Source organism: Rhinatrema bivittatum, chromosome 1 (genome assembly GCF_901001135.1).
Source record: "Rhinatrema bivittatum chromosome 1, aRhiBiv1.1, whole genome shotgun sequence".
Classification (NCBI taxonomy): Eukaryota; Metazoa; Chordata; class Amphibia; order Gymnophiona; family Rhinatrematidae; genus Rhinatrema; species Rhinatrema bivittatum.
Genome location: NC_042615.1, coordinates 337,476,425 through 337,503,824, shown reverse-complemented (window position 1 = coordinate 337,503,824; position 27,400 = coordinate 337,476,425). Strand labels below are relative to the sequence as shown.

At 41.7% G+C, this 27,400-nt stretch overlaps 1 protein-coding gene across 1 annotated transcript in view; it reads left to right on the top strand.

Annotated features, from left to right (window-relative positions):
• Positions 1-3,647: 3,647 nt before the first annotated feature.
• GC (GC vitamin D binding protein) overlaps positions 3,648-27,400 on the top strand; it is a 211,483-nt gene continuing 187,730 nt past the window's right edge. The window contains exon 1 of the mRNA XM_029598735.1: positions 3,648-3,788. Within this exon, the coding sequence (XP_029454595.1) occupies positions 3,731-3,788 (58 nt within the window). The 5' untranslated portion in view covers positions 3,648-3,730. The remainder of the gene's footprint in view (positions 3,789-27,400) is intronic.

Sequence of the window (27,400 nt, the reverse complement as noted above, 5' to 3'; positions counted from 1 at the left end):
GAGCCCAGGCTGAGGCCCCGGCATCAAGAGCAGGCCTCTGGACTGGGCCACGGCATCGAGTCTGGGCATTGGGACACAGACTCCGGGGCGGACCCTGGTTTGGGCCTGCATCTGGGCTGAGGCCCTTGGGTCAGGACCTGGTCCCCAAATCAGGCCCTGGTGTCTGGCCTGCATCTGGGTTAAGGCCCAGGCAAAGGCCTTCATGAGAGGCTTCTAAAAAAACTAAAAAGTCATGGGATAAGAAAACTAAAAAGTCGTGGGATAGGATGTGATGTCCTTTCATGGATTACAAACTGGTTAAAAGATAGAAAACAGAGAGTAGGATTAAATGGTCAATTTCTCAGTGGAAAAGGGTAAACAGTGGAGTGCCTCAGGGATCTGTACTTGGACTGGTACTTTTCAATATATATATAAATGATCTGGAAAGGAATACGACGAGTGAGGTTATCAAATTTGCGGATGATACAAAATTATTCAGAGTAGTTAAATCACAAGCGGATTGTGAATCATTACTGGAGGACCTTGCAAGACTGGAGGATTGGGCATCCAAATGGAAGATTAAATTTAATGTGGACAAGTGCAAGGTGATGCATATAGGGAAAAATAACCCTTGCTGTAGTTACACGATGTTAAGTTCCATACTAGGAGCTAACAACCAGGAAAAAGATCTAGGCATCATAGTGGATAATACTTTAAAATCGTCAGCTCAGTGTGCTGCAGTAGTCAAAAAAGCAAACAGAATGTTAGGAATTATTAGGAAGGGAATGGTTAATAAAACGGAAAATGTCATAATGCCTCTGTATCGCTCCATGGTGAGACTGCACCTTGAATTCTGTGTACAATTCTGGTCGCCACATCTCAAAAAAGATATAGTTGTGATGGAGAAGCTACAGAGAAGGGCAACCAAAATGATAAAGGGGATGGAACAGCTCCCCTATGAGGAAAGACTAAAGAGGTTAGGACTTTTCAGCTTGGAGAAGAGACGGTTGAGGGGGGATATGATAGAGGTCTTTAAGAGCATGAGAGGTCTTGAATCGGTTTCTAAGCCCAAGCCTGATGCAAGAGATTAGCCAAGGAAGGGTCCCATCGACATGGCCTGAGCATAGGACTAAGCCCAGGTTTGAGTCATAGGCATGTAGGCCTGGAAGCAAATCTTCCAATGTTTTCTTTTCATGATCTGGTGACTACAAATTATATCCTATTTGAACACTGTTGACCACTGCAAACCTATGATAATATATAAGGGAGTTATGATCTGAGAACACATCTGATTATGCCAAGTATGAAGGTCGCCACTTTCATTATTAAGTGATTGCTGAATTGATAGAGTGAAAGATATACATTGTGACTAGAGTAGACATTCTCTCACTACACTTATTTAGCGGAAGTATACATTTGTATGGCCATAAATCAAAATGGTGCCACCCGCCCTGGAGGAAAGCACCACCGGAACATCACTATGGCACATCCTCCAGGTGGAGGACATGATTTGTAGTCACTAGCTGAAGAAAAGAAGATATCAGAAAACCTGCTCCCAGTCCTAGGCCTCAGGCTTGTGACTAGCCTAGACCTCGCTCCCTAGAAAAAAGATCTAGGCTTGGCTGGGCCCCAGCATTAGGCCCAGATCTAAGACTGGACCTGAGCCTCAGGGGCAGAATTAGGCCCAGGCTTGGTCCTGCCAGAGGCCCATTTGTTTTTTTTTTAAGGAAACAAATACAAATATACATGTAAATTTTCGTATATATTTATCCAAAGCCTATTTTCGGATTGTATCATTTGTATGAACCAAAAATTGTCTCATTCATTGCATTTTTTGCATTCATTCAAAACAAATCCACATCCCTAATAAGGACTAGAAAGGATGGAGAAAGGAATGACAGCCTAGAGGCACTGTGCACCATGGGGTAGCTAGGAGTACCAGCAGGCTATAATTCCCTAGGAAACAACACTGACAGTTCCAGCAAGATTACCTTGACCTAAAAATTTGGCTGTTTAGTAGGGATGTGCAGAGCAAAATTTTATGTTCTTATTTTTTATGTCCGAAAGGGGGTCCCACTTGCGGCCAATATGGACATAAAAAAAATCCAATGAGTTGGGTATATGTACATATGTGCAAAAAAAAAATTTAAACCCCCTCACCCTCCTTAATCCCCCCCCCAGACTTACCACAACTCCCTGGTGATCGAGCGAGGAGTGAGGACGTCATTTCTGCAATCCTTGGCGAGAAGCATGTGACGTCGGTGGCACGTCGAGTGACGCGGCGTCACGTGATTCCCGGCAAGTTCGCGCCGGACGGCTCGTTCGGCCCAAAAAGAACTTTTGGCCAGCTTGGGGGGGCCTCCTGACCCCCCCAAGCTGGCCAAAAGTTCTTTTTGGGCCGAACGAGCCGTCCGGCGCGAACTCGCCGGGAATCACGTGACGCCGACGTCACGTGATTCCCGGCAAGTTCGCGCCAGATGGCTCGTTCGGCCCAAAAAGAACTTTTGGCCAGCTTGGGGGGGCCTCCTGACCCCCTCAAGCTGGCCAAAAGTTCTTTTTGGGCCGAACGAGCCGTCCGGCGCGAACTCGCCGGGAATCACGTGACGTCGCGTCTGAGTGACGCGGTGCCACGTGATTCCCGGCGAGTTCGTGCCGGACGGCTCGTTCGGCCCCAAAAAGAACTTTGGCCAGCTTGGGGGGGTCAGGAGGCCCCCCCAAGCTGGCCAAAAGTTCTTTTTGGGCCGAACGAGCCGTCCGGCGCGAACGAGCCGGGAATCACGTGACGCCGGCGTCACTCGACGTGCCGCCGACGTCACATGCTTCTCGCCAAGGATTGCAGAAATGGCGTCCTCACTCCTCGCTCCATCACCAGGGAGTTGTGGTAAGTCGGGGGGGGGATTAAGGAGGGTGAGGGGGTTTATATTTTTATTTTGGCTCAACAATCGCGATTTCCCACATATCGAACATATCTATGTTCGATATGTGGGAAATCCGATCGTTTATGTCGAATCAATTTTTTAAGTAAAAAAAAAATATGAGTTGCGTTTTACTAATGCGGTCAATCCGAATGCACACCCCTACTGTTTAGGTCTGTAGCTCTCTAGAGCTTTATGAAATTTGGTGGTAAGGGATGGGGGTGTGGATCTGGGTGTTGGATTGAGAATGAGATCTTATTTGGTTGTCTATCCTGGACTTTGGAGAACTTATGATGAAGCAAACAAAAGCTGACTAGCAATGAATGAAGTCCTGAGAGTGGTCATTCTTCTGCATCAGGGTTTCGCCCCTGCAATGTGAATAGGATAACTGAGCAGATTAGATAGGCTAATTGGTCCTTCTCTGCTGTCAGCTACTCTCTTACTATGCTATAAAAAAACTTGCTACAATTCTTTTTATACCAATTTTTGGATTTTAGCCCACCTTTCCAAATTATGTTCAAGACAGCTTATGTTATTAGTAATCAACGTAGCAGCTTACATCCAAACTATTTTTTTGCAATGTTAATAATTAATGCTGTCTGGATTTAGGCCCCTACTGTTATTGTCTGTTTATGCTTCACTAGACCTTGTTTATCTGACACAGGTCAAGGATGTGTGCTCTTCTGCTCCTGAAAACTAGCTTAATAATTAACAGTGCTCTTCAGAAGTTAGGATATAAGTACAAACCTCAGCTTCAAACCAACTGTTTGAAGCAGTAGACAGAACGTAGAGGACAGTGATTTAGAGATCGTCAAGACAAGCAGAAGTTTCTAAAAATGAAAGTGGTGTTAATTCTTTTCCTTGCCATAGCCTTTGGTGATGCAGAACACAGAGGTAAGATGTATACATGCTTAGCACAGTTTACTTTGTCTCTCCTGTGACTTTGTCTTTTGGTATAAGTAGTCATTGGGAAAATGATAGCATAAGCTGTGAAAAGCATGATGATCGATTGAAAACCGTGGCACAAGCTCTTGGTAGCAACCAGTAGAGTGAAATGACACCAAAATATAGGCCTTATTCAATAAAATTTGTTTCCATAGGCAAGAATGGGAAAGGTCCACTTTGAATAAAGCTCTGCGTCAAAAGTTAATGTTTTTTATCTCAAATAGGGTTAGTTGCTAGTGTTTATGCTGATTTGATTTGAACTCCAAGATTTGAACTCCAAGGCAAATGTATAATCTTTATAGAAGAAATAGTACAGGTACAGTTAGGGTTACCAACTGGCTCCATTTTTTCAGGACAGGCTAAATCGATCCTGGTTTTACCCCACCATGAGAGTAATTTTCAAAGGCATTTCCATGTATAAACTTGTGCTTGTAATTATTCTAGAAATGACTTGTTAAAAAAATTGGCCATCCGATAAGGGGGTAAAATTTAACAAGCGTAAGTTTACCTGCAATGAGCAGGGGTGGTCCCAAGGGTGAGGGAGAGGAATGGTTTGCACATACCCATTCTCAAAAGCATGGGAGTCAATTTTCCTGCAAAAACAAAAAAAAAAATATGTAAAAATTTACAGGTGTACATGTGTGTGGGTAGTTCTGTAAGATAATATGTTCATGCTTTCCCTTTGAAAATCAGTAGAAAGCATGCACTTAATTGCCTTCCAATTTACATAGGTTGTTACAGAATTACCCGTATGCATAGACGCACAGTCTTTCTATTCTTAAGGAAATCAAAACTACAGCTCTATGAATAGAATGGGAAAAAAACAGGATTGGATTGACCTCTCTTCAAAAGTAAATGTAACCAGTCAGCAGCTTTAGATGCTACAGTCCAGCAGAGTACAGAATACACATAACATTTCAACAAGTCTTTGGGCATTTCAATAGAAAACTACTTTATCCAGGAAGTGCAATAAAAGTGCTCATCCAGTGACTGAAATCATTGTGCAATGCATTCCAAGGGTAATTGTCAAACAGCCCACATAGGTGAAAGTCTACATGGGTACATTTTACTGACAGACTTTTCAAAGCAAATTTATGCGCATAAATCCGCTTTGGAAATTTGACAGTTGTGCACAAAGCCAGCACCGATATACATGCCCAGAATTATGCCTGCTCAGGAGTGGGTTTAAATTTCTGCATGATTTCCACACATCCATTTAAAAATCCTCACCCCCATCCCCAGGACACCTCTTTCTTGGTGTACATAACATTACGCACGAAATGGCTTTTATGCATTCAAGCCTTCATTCAAATTTCAAAAGGCCATTTACATGCATAACAATGGCATTTATGCACATAAAGGCGTTTGAAAATGACCTCCTCTGAGCTCTGAAAGGAGAGGATTCCATTTTTTTTAAATACACAATTTATTTAAAAATCATTAAAAATGAGACCTTTGACAGTAAGGAAAAGAAAGCACCAGTGATCTGCGAGAGATTACTTCCTCTTAGGAGTGCCTTTTTAAATTATTTTATAATAAAGCATCATAACAAGTCAAACATAGCTGGCAAGTGCTTTTTATTAAGAAATTAGCAGTAGATCATCACAAAACATCCCAGTGATGTCAAAGCAGGTTACTCGGAACACCACTGAGTTGTTTTGTACTTTGATCCTTGCCTTTGAAAAGTTGCTGTATCGCTGTATGCAATGCAGCTTTTTAAAAAATAAGTTCTGAATTTTTGATATGAAATATGCTTCCTTTTGAACTCCAGTAAGTGTAATCTGCAGTGATTTCAATCACTGGTGAGCAATTGTTTGTGTAAATGCTTCCTGCACCACATAGCACCTTCCCAGTGCAAGCTTGTGTTTACTGTTTAGGGAAGATGCAATACAATATTCAGCTGACGCCAGATAGCAATGTTTTGTATTGTCCTGAACTGACTTATCTGCTGTAGTTTATTCAATGCATCCAAATTCAGGACTTTTAAAATAATTTCCAGTAGAGAGAGATTCAGCAACTTTGGTGAATAAAAATAATCACGTCCAAGGCCGGCTCCACGGCTCAAGCTGTACCACTGTGCACTGTGGCAGGAAAGATCCAAGTTCAGATCCCTCAACCATCAGGGCTAGCTGCACCTCAGAGATGGTGAGCTCAGATCCAGAGAAGGAAGGAAAATGAATGCCACTTCCTGGGCAGCTCCTGACAGTCAATGTGTAGTGCTGAGGATGTGCTCTGCCAATGCTCTGCCCAGTGTTGGTTCCTTGAAACACCCAGGCATGCTATCCGGGGAGGCGAGAATAGTAGAGACCACTAAGGGTTCAAAAGGGGGAAGTAAAAAAACTTGTAATAATCTCAACTTGTGTTATGAAAAAAAAACATGGTTCAAAGATGCTGTAGCTCAGGAACATTGAATTAACATCCTTCACGTGGATTTTAAAATCGTCTCCTCCTCAGAATATTTTAACTCATTAACTGCTTCACGCTCTCTTTTCACCCCTGTGGGGAAGGGGAGCTGAATGTCCACAGCAAATGCTCCTTCTCTTTTCTGCCTCCACAAACTCTGATTTGTCTTTCCACCATGATGGGGGAGGGGTCAGAACCTAGCCCTGTCGCTCCTGACATCTGCTGCCTCTCTGCAATCATTTTTAAATCTCATGAGCCAGACAATCTTATTGCACGTTGTCAAATCAGCAATAACTGGTCCTGTGAGTTTTGAAATTGCAGTCCCAGGTCAGTCAGCAGTTGTGCATAGGAGAGAGGCAGCAGCTGTTGGGAATGGCAGAGATATGCGCTCGCTGCCCTAATCATAGTGACTAGGGATGTGAATCGTTTTTCAACGATTAAAATTATCGTCCGATAATTTTAATATCGTCTTAAATCGTTATAGAACACAATACAATAGAAATTCTAACGATTTATCGTTAAAAATCGTTAAATCGTGTTAGTGCACACTAACGGGAGTTAGCGCTAACTCCCGTTAGTGCGCACTAACAGAAAATGATACAAATTGACACTTTACAGGTCAGTAAAGGTCAGTTAGGAATGAATATGTATTCCTATTGGCTGGCTGCCCTCTTATCTATTGATGTTACCAAGGTTCCAACTGAGGTGATGGTTGGGGGGATGGGAAATGGAAATGGAAACTCAGGAACACTAACAGAAAATGATACAAATTATTGACACTTTCCAGGTCAGTAAAGGTCAGTTAGGAATGAATATGTATTCCTATTGGCTGGCTGCCCTCTTATCTATTGATGTTACCAAGGTTCCAACTGAGGTGATGGTTGGGGGGATGGGAAATGGAAACTGTTGGTAGTTGAAAAAAAAGTAATGTGATCAGTCAATATGACTAGAACTTGTGCCCTATTCCTGATACCAGGGGTGTTGTGATCTTCCTGCACTCAGTGCCCTAACCCTGGCACCAGGGGTGTTGTGATCTTCCTGCACACAGTGTCCTAACCCTGACACCAGGGGTGTTGTGATCTTCCTGCACACAGTGCCCTAACCCTGATACCAGGGGTACTGTGATCTTCCTGCACACAGTGTCCTAACCCTGACACCAGGGGTGTTGTGATCTTCCTGCACACAGTGCCCTAACCCTGATACCAGGGGTACTGTGATCTTCCTGCACACAGTGTCCTAACCCTGACACCAGGGGTGTTGTGATCTTCCTGCATGCAGTGCCCTATCCTGCCTGCATTACTAGTGAGAGGCTGGCTTCACAGACAGGGGGGAGCTGCCTGACCCTCACTCCTGACTTCCCCCATGTCCCAGCCAGTGAATGGTGTGTGGGTGAGGGGGGGGGAGGATGGTGAAGTCTGAGACAGCTCCCTCCCTGAATTACTAGTGAGAGGCTGGCTTCACAGACAGGGGGGAGCTGCCTGACCCTCACTCCTCCGGGGTATTGTGATCTTCCTGCACACAGTGCCCTATCCCTATTAATACCAGGGGTGTTGTGATCTTCCTGCACACAGTGCCCTATTCCTGATACCAGGAGTGTTGTGATCTTCCTGCATGCAGTGCCCTATCCCTGATACCGGGATGTGTGCAAGAAAATCACAACACCCCCGGTATCAGGAATAGGGCACTGTGTGCAAGAAGATCACAACACCCCCGGTATCAGGAATAGGACACTGTGTGCAGGAAGATCACAACACACCTGGTATTAGGGACAGGGCACTGTGTGCAGGAAGATCACAACACTCCTGGTATTAATAGGGATAGGGCACTGTGTACATGAAGATCACAACACCCCTGGTGTCAGGGTTAGGGCACTGTGTGCAGGAAGATCACAACACTCCTGGTATTAATAGGGATAGGGCACTGTGTACATGAAGATCACAACACCCCTGGTGCCAGGGTTAGGGCACTGTGTGCAGGAAGATCACAACACCCCTGGTATCAGGGTTAGGGCACAAGTTCTAGTCACATTGACTGATCACATTACTTTTTTTGTCAAGCTACCAACTGTTTCCATTTCCCATCCCCCATATATTGTCAGTGGGAACCTTGGTAACACGAATAAATAAGAGGGCAGCCAATAGGAATACATATTCATTCCTAAACTGACCTTAACTGACCTGAAAAGTGTCAAATTGTATCATTTTCTGTTAGTGCGCACTAACTCCCGTTAGTGCGCACTAATCGGAAAAAACGATTTTTAACGATTTTTTAACTAAAAAATCGTGCCTAAGACGATTTTCTTCTCCTGCCAGACGATTTCTATCGTTAAGACGATATGGCACACGATTCACATCCCTAATAGTGACTACTGAAGCCAGAGTTGAGAGGTTGAGAAAGAGAAGAAAAGGCACATGGAGGAGAAGAATGAGATTTATGGGAGGTGGAGTACAGGAGGATAGGGAACATGGAGTACCCTAATGTATTAAAGCATGCCCATACCTCCAGCACAGCTATCCTCATTTGATCTTGGTTCCACTTCCCCTTCTCAGGTCAGGCAGGAAATGTTGTCATTGCTCCGGGATTTCCTGCCCTGTTCCGCCATACATGCGAATTCTGACAATACTAACAGAATCCTCAGCAATGTGATCTAAGGCATAACAAGGTAATAACACAACAACACTCTTCTCCACAGTTATTACACCACCAAACAACCATCCCCTATGCCTTTTCTGTCACCATATCTAAAACATCAGATGGACCCACTTATCAATGTCCGGGGGGTAGTTTAGCTTTTTACAGATCTCTGTCATCATCACTCCAGACTGGTTGCAGCTGATGAGATTTTCTCAGACATCTGTGCTCCTCAAAAACCTATCCACAGGAATGCCATACTTTTTGAATCTGAACTAATTCTCTCACCACACAAAAAAATTGTTTTCAAAAGTAAGAATGCATCCAGTTTGGAACATTGACTTGTATACATTAAAAAGACTTTCTTCTCCTGCCCTTTCATCTTGCACTTGACCTGTGAGGGAAAACTCATGGATCTGAGAGGCTGAGAGAGAGAAATGTTTGTCCAGCTTGGCTACTAATTTTCATACATCCAATAGTGTAACATTATCAGGCACTCCTATACCCTCCATTGAGTCACCAATCGGGGGAATAATAGTAGGGAAAGCAACCCTACCTAAATTTTCTCCCTGGGCCTCTAATCCTGAGAATATTAATCTCGGCTGAAAATTAGAGGTATTACACTGCCTGCTGAGGAGATGCGGTAACTGAAGCTGCAGTCAAGACGTTACTTGTGATTTTTAACTCCTACAATAAGTGATGCAGGTTTGATCTGTAGAATTGCAGATTTTTCCCTGGACTTAATTACATCCCTGAAATGGAACTCTCATTCTGTAAGTCCCTTTTGGATGACTCACCCAAACGAAAAACATGGGTGTCCATGGGGCCTGGTATTGCCAAAAGAGCAGCAGAGGTTGCAGGATCCAGTGATGATCCCCATGGTTTCGGTTTCCTTTCACTTCCCATTTTGGTGCCTAGGGGCGCACTCCTTTGGCGTGCGGCTTTGGATGCCTGCACCAGGGCTGGGTTTTGTAGATGTTGTAGGTGCTAGATGATGACATCAACTTAGGCCCAAAAGGAAAGGAAGGGACGCTGACTTTCTTAGTCCGTTGCCAGCAAGACCGAGGAACTCTCTGGCCAGTAGGTGCTTTCCACCTCCAAACCCTCTCCTCTCTTCCACCCCCTTTGAACACAGTCTTATATACATTAAAAAGACTTTGTTACACAAATTGCAACATGCTTCCATTCAGCCATTTAACTAGCCTCACACTTTCTCTACTGCAATTTCCAAAACTTTCCTCTCACAGTTCTTAGCTCCAACAAGCTCTGGCTCCAACTTGAGAAATGTAGGAAAGATCACTAAATATAAATCATTTCTTAATTCTGTTTGCTGTTAAGAACTTTCAGCCTCTGTTCACTATAGCACTTCTTTTCCTAAAACATTCTTACTTGTTTTCTCCCTTAAACATTTATTAATAGCTTGTTATCATAATGCTGTTTCTCTATAAATCTGCATGATCCTGCCTTCTGGCAAGCTCTTAACCACGCAAACATTTCAAGTACTTTCCTCACCTCCTACTACTAACATTTGTTACTTCTCTCAAATTGAAATCACACCTTAAGCCTACATTCTGAGCTTCCATAGCCATAGGCAGCGGTTCGCTCATCCCTTTTAAGTCTACATCAAGGAGGATGGATAGAGGATTCTTAACTGTGCAAAATTAACTAATATTTATTAGGACCTCATGTCCCTCCCTCCCCATCTATTCCTAATCTGAAGTTTATCTAACAAAAAAAGTCTCCCAGTGAGAGGGATCATAAGAAATAAATGTGTTACCATGATATGTTGGCAAAAACTTACAGTACATGGAAACTTTAAGTACAACGCCGCTGCCCCTTGTCTTAATCCCACCTTTTTGTGGGAGGCTTCCGAGGGCTATAAATACCCATGCAGAAGGCTCAAAAATCAGAGGGAAGGTGAGAGTAACAGAGGGACGGAGATACAGAGCGAGTGAGGAGCCTCATCCTTGGGTCTCAGGAAAGGAGATTTTTGTGGAAAGAGTTGGAGTTTTGGAGTTGAACAAGTTACCTGAGAGAAGGGCAAACCCCTGGTATCTGGAAGGGCTGGGTTCTTCATCTTTTACCTCTCTGACCAGTTAACAGTAGAGGTGGGAGATGGCTGACTTTTGCTCAGTTTTGCAGTTTCTGGACTTCGAGATTTTTGCAGATTGTTGGCGTTACCTGTGTTTGGAAGATCTAGTTCTGAACAAGGGGTTTTGTCGGCTTTTCAGCCCATGTTTCATGCTGGAGCTTGAAGAGACTGCCCTACCTTCCAAGGAGAAGGAGTCCTTTAGAGTAGGACACTGGTTCAGTTGAGAAAAGAACTAGGGGGATTTGCCATGGGCAGAGAGATTTTTGTGTTTGTATTCTGATTTTCCTGCAGTTACTGTTGATCCTCATTATTTTGAACTGAATCGTATTTTTCCAACTTTAAGTAAACTTTAATTAGAAAACCATCCTCGGAGTCCATGATTCATTTTGCTTCTTGGAATCCTCTGGTGAATCAGATTACCCGCTGAGAATACCCCTGACTAATGAAGTGAGTGTGTGGTGAATGAATGGAAAGCTAGCAGATATCCCCATAACAGCACTCCCTGCCGGATGAACCCCAGCCTTAAGTAGCTCCCCTCTTCCAGCCAACAAGACAACTGGGGAACTCGCTACAATTATATTGCCTGAAAGAAAAGATAAAGGTCAGAATTTTAATGACCAGCACGCATAAAAGACAGGGGTTATGCATGCAGCCGGGCCTTGTGTATGCCGCGCAGATTTTAAAAAGGGCCCGGCCGCACGTGTAACCCCTGTTATGTGCACAAAAGCTGGGCCTCAGCAAAGGGGCGGGGAGGGGGGCGGTACAGCGGCCATTTGCTGCTGTGTCAGCGCGTGCAACTCACTCCTGCTCCTTTGTAGGAGCAAAAAGTAAGTTACAAAAATTGGGGGGGGCCTAGGACAGGGATAGGGGGCAGGTAGAATAGGGGAAGGGGAAGGGAGGTTAAGGTAGGGGGTAGGGAAGTTCCCTCCCAGTCCGCTCCTTAATTGGAGAGGACTGGGAGGGAACTGGGGAAGCCCAACGAAACGCAGCCACGCGAATTTGCTAAATTATACACCCCTCCCCTTGCATGCGCTGACCCGCATTTTATAACATGCGCGCGCTAGCTCGCACATGTTATAAAAATCACACATCCATGTGTGTGCGCCGGGTAGCACATGCACATGGACGAGCGTGCATTCTTTTTAAAAATCTACCCCTACATGAAGTAATCAATATAAAACCTTCTGGGACCCAGTTCAAAGCATCATAACATGGATGTCTCTCCAACAGGGAGAATTTACAAGTAGAAAACTGTTGGTTGATTCAGCTTTATCAGTCAATTCATACGCTTCTCTGCAGAATGTTATGTTTTATTGTATGCACGTTTGCTAGGCGGGAGAGGAGAAGAGATGCACCATGCATGAGAGAGAGTGTGAGCAGGGAAGTAGAGGGGAAGAGGCCAGCAGCAACAGTGTTCCTGTAGACCCAAGCCCTGCATCTTTTAAGTACCGAGTAATACCTCTGGCGTTCCATAACTTCAGATAGGTTAGAGGAGATGGCCTGAGGGCTCAGAGTCCCCTAAAAGGTCTCAGAGGGGAAGGAAGGGGAAACGTCAGGGCCTTGGAATCTCTGTGGGGGGTGTCTGATGCACCGCGGGACTGGGGACGTTAGAAGACAATGAACTGATCACCACCCTTTAAGGAGACTGTGGGGAGAGGGGGGGCGGGGGGTTGGAGCTGAAATATCAGCAGGTGTGTTACTCTACAGATGCTCTTAAGACAAATTAATTACACTCCTTGAGATGTCGTTTAATTTTTGGCTTATCTCAAATTGCATGACAATGGGATTTGCACAGTGAGCCATTTTTATATAAGTGAGCTGCTAGGCATTTGATGCAGCTCACTAACATTTTTTTGCAGATATTTAGGGGTCCATATTAAGTGGGTTGTTTAGGGGACAAGTTATCCATCTAAATGGCTTTTAAATATCTAGCCCTTAGTGTGTGTTAATGGTAACACCAATCTGTGAATTAACACTAACAAGTATCTAATACATTTTTAATGCTCATTAGAAACCAAAATAGATGTTTCCGGTTCTGATCAAAATACAAATGGGTCGATTTTCAAAGGGTCAAGTGCGCAAATATTGGCAGTTACGCACGTGGCCGGGCCCTGTGCGCACCACACGCATTTTCTAAAGGGCCCGGCCACACACGCAACCACCGATATGTGCACAAATGCCGGGCCAAAAGAAAGGGGCAGCCCAGGGGGCATAGTCTGGGTGGGGAAGGGAGGGGCGGGGCGGCGGGCCGGACAGCGCCAATACCTGCTGTCCCGGGGAAGCGCGTGCCGGCAGCCGGCTGGCGTGCAGAGATTACTTACTGTTCCAGAGGAGCAGCAAATAACCAAACAAAACAAAAGTAAGCAGGTAGGAAGAGGTTAAGGGTCGGAGAGGAGAAGGGAAAGGGTAGGAAGGTTAGGTTTAGGGCTAGGAACATTCCCTTCCAGTCCACTCCATAATTGTAGTGGACTGGGAGAGGCATGATTGTGTTGCCAAACGCAACTTAAAAAATCCCCTCACCGTGCGAGTAAGTCGCGGACTGCCCACACATGCGTGCATGGATTTTAAAATCTGCCGTGCACGCAGCCATCAGATTTTATAACATGCGCGAACTGGCGAGCACATGTTATAAAACTGCGCGTCCATGTGCGCACGGGTCTTAAAATCGACCCCAAAGTGCCTGATTCACTAAGGGTTTTTCCCCTAGACACAAAATGGGAGAAAAGCTGTAATGAATCTGGCCCTTTAAAGTTTGTAACTGCTTATTGCTGGCTATCCTATTTTTGCAACTTCACTAATTCAGATGGGGCACATTTTAATCCTGAATATTCAGCAATACATTGACCCGGTGTGATCATTTGCACTACTTGAAACTTTGAATAGTCAACCAAATTGGTTAATTCAAAGCTCTGGCATCATGATGCAACTCTTCTTCTCTATTAGGCTATACAGTATTTCACTTGAACTGAATCGTAAAGGATTTTGCTCATAATATCACAAGTAGAATGACCTTTTTTTAGGAAGCTTTAGATTTGCCATGTGTGTTCCACCCATCTTCATCAGGCATTCTTCTATTTTCAACCATGCTTCCTATCCAAATACCAATCATATTTTTTTCAGTAACATAAAAATGATAGTCAGGAGTATTTTCAGTGCTGGATTCTTAATAGCAACATAGATTCATTTGCAGCCTGCTGTATAAAAAGCTTTTCCCCATGGGGATAGGACAAGGAAAAAACCATAAATCAATAGCTGATTCGTAATCATATGCATTTGTAAACAAGTTGAATTAGTTATGATTGGTGTTCTAGCATAGAATGCTTCTATCACTGCCACTGTATAGCTGTATCTGCTGTTTAATTTATTTTTCTGTTTGCTTGGATGTTATATTACTACAACAAAAGTACTAGTGAGCCTTGCACAGCAAGAGAACATTTGGGAATCTTTAATTATGCGTTTGCGCTCTGCTGTGGAGCAAGACCTCCTCAGATATTAGATGATGTAGTTATTAAATACCAGCATGGTTTTACTATCTTACCTTTTATGCTACAGTGTTGTAGTCAGTAGTTTTATTTAAAGAGTCCAGTAGTTTTACTTAAAGAGCTACCATCATCCATTTATTTATTTAATTAATAAATCCAAGTAATCTGTGCAGATTGCAATAATTACATAAAAAACAGATTAAAACATAGACAAACAAATGAATTAAACAAGAACAATCAGCCAATAAAATATCATGAAAACGCCTAATAAAACATAAAATAAGATGGCATCTATATCACTACTTTCTATTGCTACTGATAAGCTTGAGTAAAATAATGTGCCTTTACCTTTTCCCTGAAAATTGAATCATCCCCTTCATTCCTTACTTCTACCTACAGAGCATGCCACACAACTGGGCCTCTATTTGACAATGCCTTTGAATGTGTTTGCTGAAGTCTGTAATCCTGTTAACTTGTGACTGTTAAACATACACAATATGTGAGGATTAATTATATTTTAACATTTCATCCGTTTGTTTTTCACCTTAAGAAATTGGTATCAGACTGCGTGCTCAATCGCTTAGGCTCTTGCCCTATACAGGGCTACAACCTCTTTCATGATGGCAATGGCACTAGAATAGTAACTTCATTTACCAATTTCACTAATGTACTCTTTTTATTATATATGCCAATTTTTAACTTTTTTATCGTTTTAAAAAATTTTTAAAAATTTTTAAAAATTTTTTTACTTATCTTGCCAAATTCATGACAACCTCTCCGCACCGTTGTGTAAACTTGTCCCGTGAATATCCAAATCAACTGCCTGACAGGCAGTGCTATCAACCAATATGTGTGTGTGATTGCTAAAATTCTACCCTCCCGACATTGCAATGTTTCGGCGGCACAGCTTGCCTGCTTCAGGGGATTCCTCTCGTTTTACTGAGCATTCACGCTGAAAGTTTTGTGCTGTGGGGAAGGAACCGGTAATGGTCAGTAAAATGAGAGGAATCCCCTGAAGCAGGCAAGCTGTGCCGCCGAAACATTGCAATGTCGGGAGGGTAGAATTTTAGCAATCACACACACATATTGGTTGATAGCACTGCCTGGCAGGCAGTTGATTTGGATATTCACGGGACAAGTTTACACAACGGTGCGGAGAGGTTGTCATAAATTTGGCAAGATAAGTAAAAAAAATTTAAAAAATTTAAAAAAAATTTTTAAAACGATAAAAAAGTTAAAAATTGGCATATATAATAAAAAGAGTACATTAGTGAAATTGGTAAATGAAGTTACTATTCTAGTGCCATTGCCATCATGAAAGAGGTTGTAGCCCTGTATAGGGCAAGAGCCTAAGCGATTGAGCACGCAGTCTGATATCAATTTCTTAAGGTGAAATACAAACGGATGAAATGTTAAAATATAATTAATCCTCACATATTGTGAATGTTTGATTGTATCGAGTGAGGACAGTAGCCCTTCAATTTTGTCATGTAACTTGTGACTGTTAACAGGTTCAGGCTTGAGGACTGAACCTGTTAACCTGCAAAGAATGAATAGGAAGTTGTTTAACTAGTAAGTTAGATAAATTGCTTGGGTTCTCAACATACAAAAGTTTGTGAACAAATACTATTAATTTACATTGAATTCTCCACTGTATTAGAAACCAATGAAAAGCTTGTAGCGTCAGAGAAATATGCTGTCTAAATTTCAGGGGAGCGAACACCCTTGCAGTCACATTCTATATCTATTTAAGTTTCCAAACTTGATATCTTGGCATCCCTATATATAGACTATTGCATTAATTTGTGTGCCCTATAATGAGCATCTGTATTACAGTCATTAAGTTTTCTGCTGGTATTAAACATTTTAATGGTTTCAACAGCTTTAATTTAAAGAAAGCTACCTTAGTCACATGTCTAATAGAGATGTATATCAGATGGCCCGATCTTTTTGGGCTTTATTATCAGGGGAACCGCAGGAAATTTCGTATTTCCAGCAGTTCGGTTTTGGAGTTTTTTTTGGCCGACCCCAAATTTTGGGTTAGTGCGCACTAACAGGGTTGTTCTCGCTAACTCCTGTTAGTGCTTGCTAACCCCAAAAAACAAAATTTCCCAAAATTTTGGGAAATTTTCCTTCGTTTTTCAGGGTGGCCGAAATAGGATGAATTAGACAATTTCGTTGAAATTGTCAAATTCGTTCTAGAAGAATGCACATCCCTAATGTCTAATGTGTGTCTTTAGACTTAAGGTCCAAAATAATGCCCACGTTTTGCACTTCATAATTAATGGTCATAGTAATAACCTCCTCAAACTTAAAATTAACTGTATTGTCCCTTGGTGCATTCTTTCCAGTCCATAATAGTATAGATTTGTGTAAATTTTGGACAAGCTTATTCTTAGTCAACCATTAAGGGCATGGAAACATTTCTGTAGGAGTTCTATAGGCAAAACATGACCTGGCTGACTAGGAATAAAAAAAAAACTGTGTATCATATGCATATATAAAATATGTCACACCAAGTGAAGTCACTATCATGCCCAAGGGCTGCAGATAGATATTAAACAAAACTGAGGACAATGCAGAGCCCTGTGGAAGCCCTGATGTCAGTACCTTCCATGGGGAGTAATTATCTTGTATCTGAACTCTTTGTCTTCTGTCCTGCAAAAACGATGTATAAACCATGATAGAATGGTTCCACATATTCCAGCTGAACATAACTGTTTTAGCAGTATTTCATGACTAGGGATATCAAAAGCTGCTGATACATATATATACACACTACAGCTGGATAAGTATGCCAGAGGTCCAACCATCCAACTTCCGATACAGGGAATGTTTCTGTATGATGTGTGCTCCTAAAGCCACACTGTTGACTGTCTAATGTTTCATGATCTTACATAAATTCGTCTAAATGTAATATGCACCTTTTTTTGGGCATAACTTGCATGTTGGCAGTCAGAAGAAACACTGCTGGTAGTTTGAAATATTTTTCCCATTAGAATTTTTCCTGTAAAATCCTAAAAAGAAAAACTCCCAGTGTATTATTATTTGAGTGTACCACACTGGAATGATACTATTTTTTTTTTTAGCCTTCAAGGCTCAAAAATATGACTAAAGACTTTGCAAAGATGACCAATGTGTATACTCACATCTGACTTATGCCAAGGGATGTTAACAGAACAAGAATAAAACACAGCAATTAATTGTGAAATTCTAGACAAGACTGTTGACACAACTGCAGGGAATGCTAGTAAAACCTATAAAGAACAATTCTGCTGCCTACCAGTCATCAACTTCTGACAAAAAAAAAAACAGCATTCTCTCTTTCATTCAAAATGAAGTGGACTCAATGGTGTCCTTTCAAAACAAAAACAACAAAAAAATATACCATTGTCAGATTTAATTGCAATAAGTAGTTATTGATGTTCCAATATTTCCCACAGAAAATTAAATTCTTTTCACAGTAGTTATGTGATCTTTATACATACTGTAGGTATGACTCAGCATTTTCTTCACTACATTATTAATCAAATATCCATTACATAGTGTTATGCTATTATTTTCTGTTCTAGAAAATGGATGTTCAGAACTCTGGAAAAGCTGCATAATCATTTAACAAGCTCTTTTTTTCATTGATCTATTTTTTTTTGTTTTGTTTGTTTTTGAAGCAATTTTCTCAGGAGAACAGCACATACAGCATTTCATACTTACGAGTAGAAACTTGCATTTTCTAACTCAGTCTAATATTTTTGGTACCCAACGCTATAGCAGAGGTACTTGTAAATGGTTTCATTGCAAGTGCTCCTTGCCAACTTTAAACCATGATGCTAACTTTCATTTACAGTGCAAAGTAAATTTATGCTCACTAAGTTTCACTAGCTACTGTTTAAATATTCATGAGCTATTAACTACACTTGTCCATTTTTTTTTCTAACAAAACTTGGCAATAATAAATTGAAGTCTCATCTCTTAAAGTGATTTATGCACTGTGCAGTGCCATCAATTACAATTGTACAGATTCACAGGAAGGATTCATGGCTATCCCACAGTCAGCCATGATTAAATAGAAAGTTTCAGCAGATACGAGCAAACAACACTGTGGGGACAATGTACTAAAATTCATTATTGGTAACATGGGTATTAGCACACATTAAATGCCTCCATATCAATAATATCTCTCTGCTTATTAAGGATGTATTGCATAGCTCCCCTTGAGAAAGGTATTTCCGAAGCCAAAATATGGAAAGTCTGCATCAAAGTACCCACAGACTTTAGCCCAAATTTTCAATGCGTACTAATGCGCATTAAAGTCTCCTTTGAAAATCTGCAGGTATCCCCAGTATTTGTGTAGACAGACGCACAAGAGGTTACACCGGTTCCCTAACAGGTATAGCTTTCTGCAGGTGCTTTTATATACATAATTTCAAAAATCTAAAGTATGCACGTACATGCTTTCCCCGCCCCCAGTTCCGCCCACTGGAATGAGTCCCGTGAATGCAGGGAAGAGTATGCAAGAAATTGAGTTTTGCATGTAATTTTCCAGCACTTTCTCCCAAATCATTTCCAAGAGCCGAATTCCATGCATAAACCAAGGTTTATGCAAAATTACTCACAAGATGAGGTTCTGGGAGAGATTTTCTAATTTATTTTTCACTATTGTTCACTTATTCCTTTTCTCAGTCTCCTCCCCCCCCCCCCCTTTTCTCTCCTTTTTTAAAATCATTTTTTAAAGTTTTGATTTGTGCACTTACCTTAGACTTGCAAGTCACAACTCAACACTGATTGCAGGCTTGACTGTCTCGTCTCATTTTTCCTATTTTGAGTCTTCTCTTTAGCCTCTACCTTTTTCGGCTGTGCAATCATTTCCTGCGATTTTTATCGTAATCTGACCCTTTTGTGACAGTTATTGCCTCTTTTTCCATTCTGTTATAAATGAAAGAAACATAAAATCTATATAAAAAATAATTCACATCAGAGTAAGAGGCCAATGTACAATGTACCTGCAAAGCTGAGTTTATGGGTTAAAAGTGTTATTAGCACTTCTTAAATAGATAACATACACTATTTGAGTGGTTTTAGCACACATATGTTTATATTTGCACATATAAGGGTAAAATCAATGCTAATGAGTGACTGTGATGCAAATTTATGCAAAGCAGCTCATTAGCTTTGAACACAGCATTAAATTACACATGAAAACAACAGTTGAGGAAGGAGGATAACTTTCAAACAAATGCATGTGACATCAAATAAGCACACTTATGGCTGCAAACAGATCTACACTGGCATGTTATAATCTGCGCTTATGAAACACTCATGTTTTATAAAATACATGTACCTCTACTCCACAACATAGGCACATCCAGAGCATTAATCAGGAATTCAAGCAATGCATTAAAAGAACGATTATCAATGCATTGAACATGTGTACTTTTCCTACCTATTTAAAAAATATACATGTGTACATTTAAAACATGAAAAGAAAGTAGGACTTACTCATGTAAATCAGGATTTGCATGTGTAAAATAGTGTATTTTAAAACATGCGTGCACCAAGGAAATTACCATTTTTTATCAATTAGTCCATTAGTTCACCCAGTCCTTCTTCAGATCATCAAGACCTTCCTGGTTCTTCAGCCTGAACTCCCCCAGTTCACCCAAACTTCCCATCCAGTCAGTAGTACAGTACTACACAAATGTTTCATTTTGTTTTCAGGGGGGGTCCCCACAAATTTCATTTAATGTTTAATTCAGTTGTCTTGTTTATAAAAATGAATCAAATTAAAAAAAAAAAAAAAAAAAAGAAACAGGGTCTCCCAAGACCTCCTATCCACACCACCCATTCCTCCCCCCCAGAAAAATGCAGGGGCCAGGATCCCCCCCAGCCCCCACTTAACCCAGTCCAGTGAGGACTTGCTGACGAGGCCTAGACCCAGGCCAAAGCCTTGGCCTTCCATAGGCCAAGGCCACAGTAGGTCACCACGACCTTGGCCTAGGCTCTACTCAAGAATGAGGCTTTGTGGCCTTGCCCCAATGCCGGGGCCTAGGTCAGATGCCAGGACCTCAGCCTTGGCCAAGTACCAACTCCTGGGCTTCAGCTAAGACCAGAGCCCAGACCCAGGCCTGACGCTGATGTCTGGCTTGGATACCGGGGCCTGAAGCTGGGGCCCAGACCAGAGACTGGGGCCTGACATCAGGGCCTGGCTCAGAAACCTGGTCTCAACACTTGGGCCTTGGCTTAGGCCCAGGCTCAACACTGGGACCCAGCCCAGAGACCAGATCTCAATGCCTGGGCCATGGCCTAGGCCAGAGTCCAGTCCCAGTACCAGGCCCAGGCCCAAGACTAGGGCCTGATCCAGAGACCGGGTCCCAACACCTGTGTCTTGGCCCAGGCTCGACATCAAGGCCCAGTCTGGAGGCTGTGTCCTGACACCTGGGCCTCAAACTAGGTCAGTGCCCGGGCCTTGGCCCAATGCCAGCTGGAGGCTGGGCCTTGGCTCAATGCTTGGCTGGAGGCCGGCTTCTGATGCCTTGGCCTCAGCACAGGGTTAAGCCAGGCCCGGATCTCAGAGTCCAGGCCTCATAGAAGTCTTCTGTCATCTTCAAATGATGCCATCCACTGGAAATGTGCCGTAGTAAATTAACTCCCATGCATCCTCCTCAGTGAAGGGCTCCATTTTTCTGTATGGTAGTATAGCAAAATGGCACCCTCTGCTGAGGAGTGGATCTGGCATTGGGCCTGGGCTTGGTCTGAGGTCCAGGCATCTGGACCAGGCCTGGCTGTGGCATCAGATCCCTAATGGATCAGGTAAGTGGGAGTAAGGAAATTTCCCAGTCTCAGCAAAATCTTTCGGGGGGGGGGGGGGGGGCACTGGGGCAGTCTTTGCTTGCATCTTGGCCTAGGCTGAGACTCCAGCATGCTGAGGTATAGGCCACAGCCTCTGCTTTGGGCTTTGGCCTTTGGCCTGTTCCCTAGGTGAGGTCCCAGCTTCAGGCCGAGGCATAGATCCAAAGGAGATTTTTTTTAACTGGATGTAACAAATAGTATTTGTTTAATACAGGGGCCACTCAATTTGTTTTCAAGCCCCCAGTAAGAAACAAATTGGCCCATATACATTGCATTTTTCAAATTTGGTTAAAATTAATGCACATTCCTACTACACAATACACGCCTTTAATATCACTCACACCAGGTGTAAAGTTGTACAAGTATGTTTGCAAATCTATGTGCATGCCTTTTAAAATAGCAATTTACATGCGTAAATGTTGGCCCTATTCTGGAATACCCCTCAACTGCCGTTTTTGTATGCGTGTATATATGCGCATGAAAATGAAAATATGCACGTATTTTGGACTTTTATAAAATACAGAATATGCGAGTAGAGGTGATTTACACAGAAATATGCAAATTTTTACACACGTAACATTTTTGCAAGTCTATAGATAAAGTGAATACCTTATTTTCCTATGGGGCTCATTTACTTAAAATGTCAGTGTGAGAAAATGCACACATGAAAAACTATTTAATAAAAATACTTTTGTGGTTTGATGCTGGTTAATACATTGGCCTCTATTTTTAAGTGACCCTTGAAACTTAAGATATAATTGCTGCGAGTCATAAAGATTCATCATTATGGAGCAAGACATTGTATAATTGTGGCCTTCAGGAAGGTGCTTCTATCAATCATCTCCTCTCCCTTCCTCTAATATCTTCAACATACATACAAAGAAAACATGCTCATTGATACGGGCACATAGTGCAGTTTTTAAAATGTAGCAGGGCTGCTAGACCCATGGGAATTTTGTACCTGCAGATCTGCAGGCAACTTTTCAAAAGTAAACTCTCAGCAGTTTCCCTATGAAAATTTAAGACTGGCCCATACTGCATGTATCCTCTGATTTTGCACCTGCTGTATTAGCAAGTGCAACGTCTACCCTGTAAATTATACACAGAGATTTCAAACTGAAAATCCCTGTGCGTTACCACCCAGCTCCACTCCCAGCACAGAAAGGGTCATTCCAGAGGGAGGAGCTGGGCTGCAGCTTGAATTCACATACATACTTTTTCTTTTTTTTTTTTTTTTCTTTTTTTTAAATAATTTTATGTTTATTGAATATATCAATAAATCACAGATCTTAGGATAGCACACAATATGTTAGCAACATCAGAAAACACATGACTATAATTTACATACTTTTCATTTAAAAAGGACACATGCAAATTCACATGCACAATTTATGGGTGAGTTTCTCTGCGTGTTTTCACATAAGTTTGAAAGCAAACTTACGTGCTTAAAAAATTGGTGTAATTTACGCACGTAGCTTTGCCATAAGTTATCCACAATGTTATAAAAACAACCTCAAGGTACGTTGAGGGAAGGCACTTTTTAGACAGTCAATTAATGTGGCTAAAACACTTTCTGCCTATATAAATCACTTTGAAAATTGTCCTTCCAATTATTTGAATGTTTCTACCATATCCTCCCTTACTCTCGTTTCCTTCAAGGTACAAATATTTAAATTCATAAGCCTTAGTTTGTAGGTCTTATGGTGTACACTCTGCTTCACTTTGGTAACCTTCTCTAGACGACCTCTACTATGTCTACATCCTTCTAAAGACATAAGTTCTAGAGCTGGGCATAATACTTCAGAATAAGTCTCACCATCAAAGAGATTAGTCTAGACAAAAAGTGCAGCAAAGGGAAAGACATGACACCAACTATGATAAATTATGTATTGGAAAACATAGACGACAGAAAATAGGAATTCAGAGGGAGAGAGGAATATTTTCAAAATATTTAAAAAAATGTAACTAGCAGAAAATCTAGAGAATTTTGAAAGCAAGTAAGACAATTATTAACTGAACTACAGTATGAAAGAAAGGTGTCAATGAAGTATAGCCCCTGTGATGGTTGAAACTGGATAACAGTTCCAGAGACCATATCTCACATGTCTATTAAAGGCAGAACACTACAGGTTTCCTGTACGGGAGAAAGATACCTTTCAAGGCCCTCACATTGCTTAGCTTTAAGTCCCAATTTCAAGTATTGCATTCAGCACAGATAATCACAGCGTAAAGAATAATGAACTCACTATTCAATAACACACAAGAGAGTTGTTTGGTGGTTTCCAATGGTACTGTTTTACTGATAAGGTGCAAATGATCTTTCAAGATGATACAAGTGCTTCTCAGTAAGTTTGTGACTTCTTACAGTCCTTCTCAAATTCAATTGTTAAAGCCTTGTTATTCAGTTCTTTAAGACAGTAACTTTGATACGAGCATGCAGGCACACATGTACGCGAGTATGCCAACTCGAGCCAAAGAATGCAGCCATTTTCTAACCTAAGCACATATATGCGTGCATGGTATAAAATAGGCCGTACACGCGTATATGTGCGTGCACTTTTATATGGAAGCACGCATGTGAGTGCAAATGCTGCCTCTACCGTGTAAGTTTGGGGATTTTAGTAGACATGCATGCCGACACAATTATCAGTTTAACCAGTTCATTCCCAGTTCACCCAAGTAAGGGATAGGATGTCCTACCTCCCAGTTAAATAGCCTCCTTTTTACCCTGTTAGCACCAACCCTTACAACCCTGCTGACTAGCCTAGATTTTTTTATTTTATTACTTATACATCATCCATAGGATTAGTAAAGTTATGTGCCAGAGGACCCCAGCACGCGCTTGTGCACAAGAATACTTACTCGCACATTTCATGTTAAAGTTCCAGAATGCCCATGTCCCACCAAGACCACACCCATGCACTGCCCCTTTTTTGCATCTTCTTATTTGTGCGGGTACCAGGAGATATGCATGTACGTAAGCAGCTTTAAAAATCCGCTCGGCGTGCTGAAGTTCCAAAAAAGGTAGAAATTTGGGATAAGAGATTTTGAAGTTGAGAATGCCATAGAGGAGATAGAATGGTTTCACAAGTTATTTCTACTATAAGTTAACCTCAGCAATACACATCTTTGCTTTACTCATTGTTTATTGAGGTCTAAACATGCATTTAAAGTGCAGTAATAGCCATATTGTCAGAGTTGCTCTGCTTAAATGCCTTTCTTTAAAATTATATTTGGTAATGGATGACTCGGATGCAGCCAAGGAGCATATATTCCTCCATATTTGTCATTCCACTTGGGAATATTACCAGCACTAAGTGGTGATTTTAGTCCCCTCACAAGCATATGATTAGGACGTATGATTTCATACAATGGCTTTGTAAGGTTTATTAGCCAATGTTATTAAAAAGCTGTTGGCACATCTTAAACTTCTCAAATTCATGATCTAAAGACATGTTGCTATGTTCTGCTAATTAAAAAAAAAGGGCAAACATCCTCATTTATGTTTATATAAAAATTGTTTTTATACATAGTTACTATAAAAGGGACACAATTTTCATGCAAATGCACACCTGTCTGTCAAAAAGAAGGATTTCCAAGAACATGGAAATCAATATCATGTTATAACTAAGGATCTTCCAAAAAGAAAGCCAACTATTGGTCTTCCTATGACAATCTGATGCTTTGCACATTTGCTGCACCAGCCATGGATACTTGGGATGTTCATGCCACTCTTGGTACTGCTTTGCCCCTCTTTTGGTGTCTTGGTATTTTTCCTGCCACCTTTGCTGCTTTGTTCCCCCTTCATGGTGCCTTGGGCAATTCATGTCTCAGGGTACTACTTTTTACACAGTGATCTTTCTCCTTATGATGATAACTGCCCACAAGTTTCATTGTTTCCCCTACTGATTTTAATAGCAAATAAATGAACAAATAGAACAAATTAATGAAAATTTGTTTTTGTTTGAAATGAGCCAGATAAATTTTAGTGATCTACGAAAAAAATGAAAATTTTGCACCTGCCCATTTCTTTGAAACAAAGGTTTCATACTGGTGCATGATTCTCAGGATCACTGTCAACATTACAAACAAAAACTGGAGTCAACCGTATGAATGCACTTAATGAAAATTACACAAGTTGAGCATTCAGAAAAGTGTATGTATATGTATATATATATATATATATATATATATATGTCTCGTTAAGGCGACATCTCAAAGCATAGTGAAAAAGACCATCATAACACCCGAGTATTGGAGCAAGTTATAAGCTTCCACATCTGAATCGGGTCATGTATAATCATAGGTCTGTAACAAACTTACAGTCCAATTTGTTTTTAGTTTTATGTTATGCAAATAAAAACTATCACTTCCCTTATAGATGAGTGCTTCAATGGGTCTATCACTTCCCTTATAGATGGGTCTTTCATTGAAGCACTTATCTATAGTGATGGACTTTTATTTGCATAATATCTACACCTTTGATTATGTGTTTAACCATTTCTCTGTTATAGATGTTCTTTTGTAATAGACAAAAGGAAACTCTGTGGTTTCCTGCACCCCTCAGTTCTCTGTAAACCAATGTGATATGTAAAATTGAATATCAGTATATAAAAACAAATAAATAATAATGTTTTTGTGAGACCACACAATGTATTTTTTCCACAAATGTTATTGCATATACCCCCATAATCAGTTATACTTGAAATAAGACCAGCTGTATGTCAGATAAGTGCAATTGTCAAAGACTCAAAAAATAGAAGCCAATCCAACTGTCCTTAGTAATAGTGGTCCACACAAAAGAAGGTCTTCCCTTCTTTCAATGCTTGGGGATTGGATGATAGGGATGTGCAGAAGGAAAAAATTCATTTCGATTTGATTTTCATTTCACTGGGACTCAAATTCCTTGCATTTGTTTAACAGGGGGGAAAACCAATTTGTTGATTAGTTTTATTTGTTTTCCGATTTCCCATTAAAGTCAAAGGGAGAGGTATTTGCAGCCTATTTTTGGCTGCAGAATTGGAGTTTTCTTATCAATTCTGATGAAACTTCTGGGGAGCAATCATCAGAATGAGAAAAGAGCTCCAAGGTACTTAGACTGTGGCAAAGTGGCACCAAAGTGGCATGAATAGCCTAAGGCACTTTAAAGGGGCAAAGGGGTGCCAGGAGTGGCAAGAGTGCTTTAACAGATGTGCAAAGCAGCAACGAGAGTGTCAAAAACACACCACAGCTTCAAAAGAGAGCACAGATAACAGATGCATGAACCCTCGAAGGCAGCACAACAGGCAAACTGGCAAGACAAGTGGCATCAACATCCTACAACACAATGAAGGGGGAACATAGCAAGCAGAAAGACTAGCACCAACACACTGAGGAACCATGATAGTGGCAAGAACACTACATGGAGCTGAGTGAGTCATCTGGTGTATGGCAGCAAGGCACAGTGGCAGAAAGTTGATAGGGACAAGACAGGCTGGCAGAGCGGAGGTAGTCTGATCCCTGTGGTTTTGATAGGGGCAAGACAGGCTGGCAGAGCTGAGGTAGTCAGGTCCCTGTGGTTTTGATAGGGGCAAGACAGGCTGGCCCTGGGGAGAGTTCCCTTTCCTTTGCACAGGAAAGGGCTCCCTAGAATGGGTTTGCCCCCAGAGTGGGGTGTTTCCATTGGCATCTAGTGAGCTCTCACTGGTCTTTTAAAATCTTGTGGAGTTAGCAGATATACAAACGAGAATTTTCAAGGCCGAGGCGGAGGAGGGTGCCATGTGAACAGCGGTTCAACATGGGTCAACAGGTACTAAGATATCGGCCGGCTACACCGGGGAGAGTTCCCTTTCCTTTGAGCAGGAAAGGGCTCCCTGGAATGGGTTGGCCCCTAGAGTGGTACATGAGCCTTCAAAGTGTGGTGATGTGGAGGAGGGTGCCATGTGAACAGTGGTTCAACATGGGTCAACAGGTACTAAGAAATAGGCCGGCTACACTGGGAAAGTTCCCTTTCCTTTGAGTAGGAAAGGGCTCCCACTGTCTTCTTGGCTTAAAAGAGCACAAAGAGACAGCCAGAGTTCAATTTAAAAAAAAAAAAACTGCAGTTAAAAAAAGGATGGCTTGCTTGG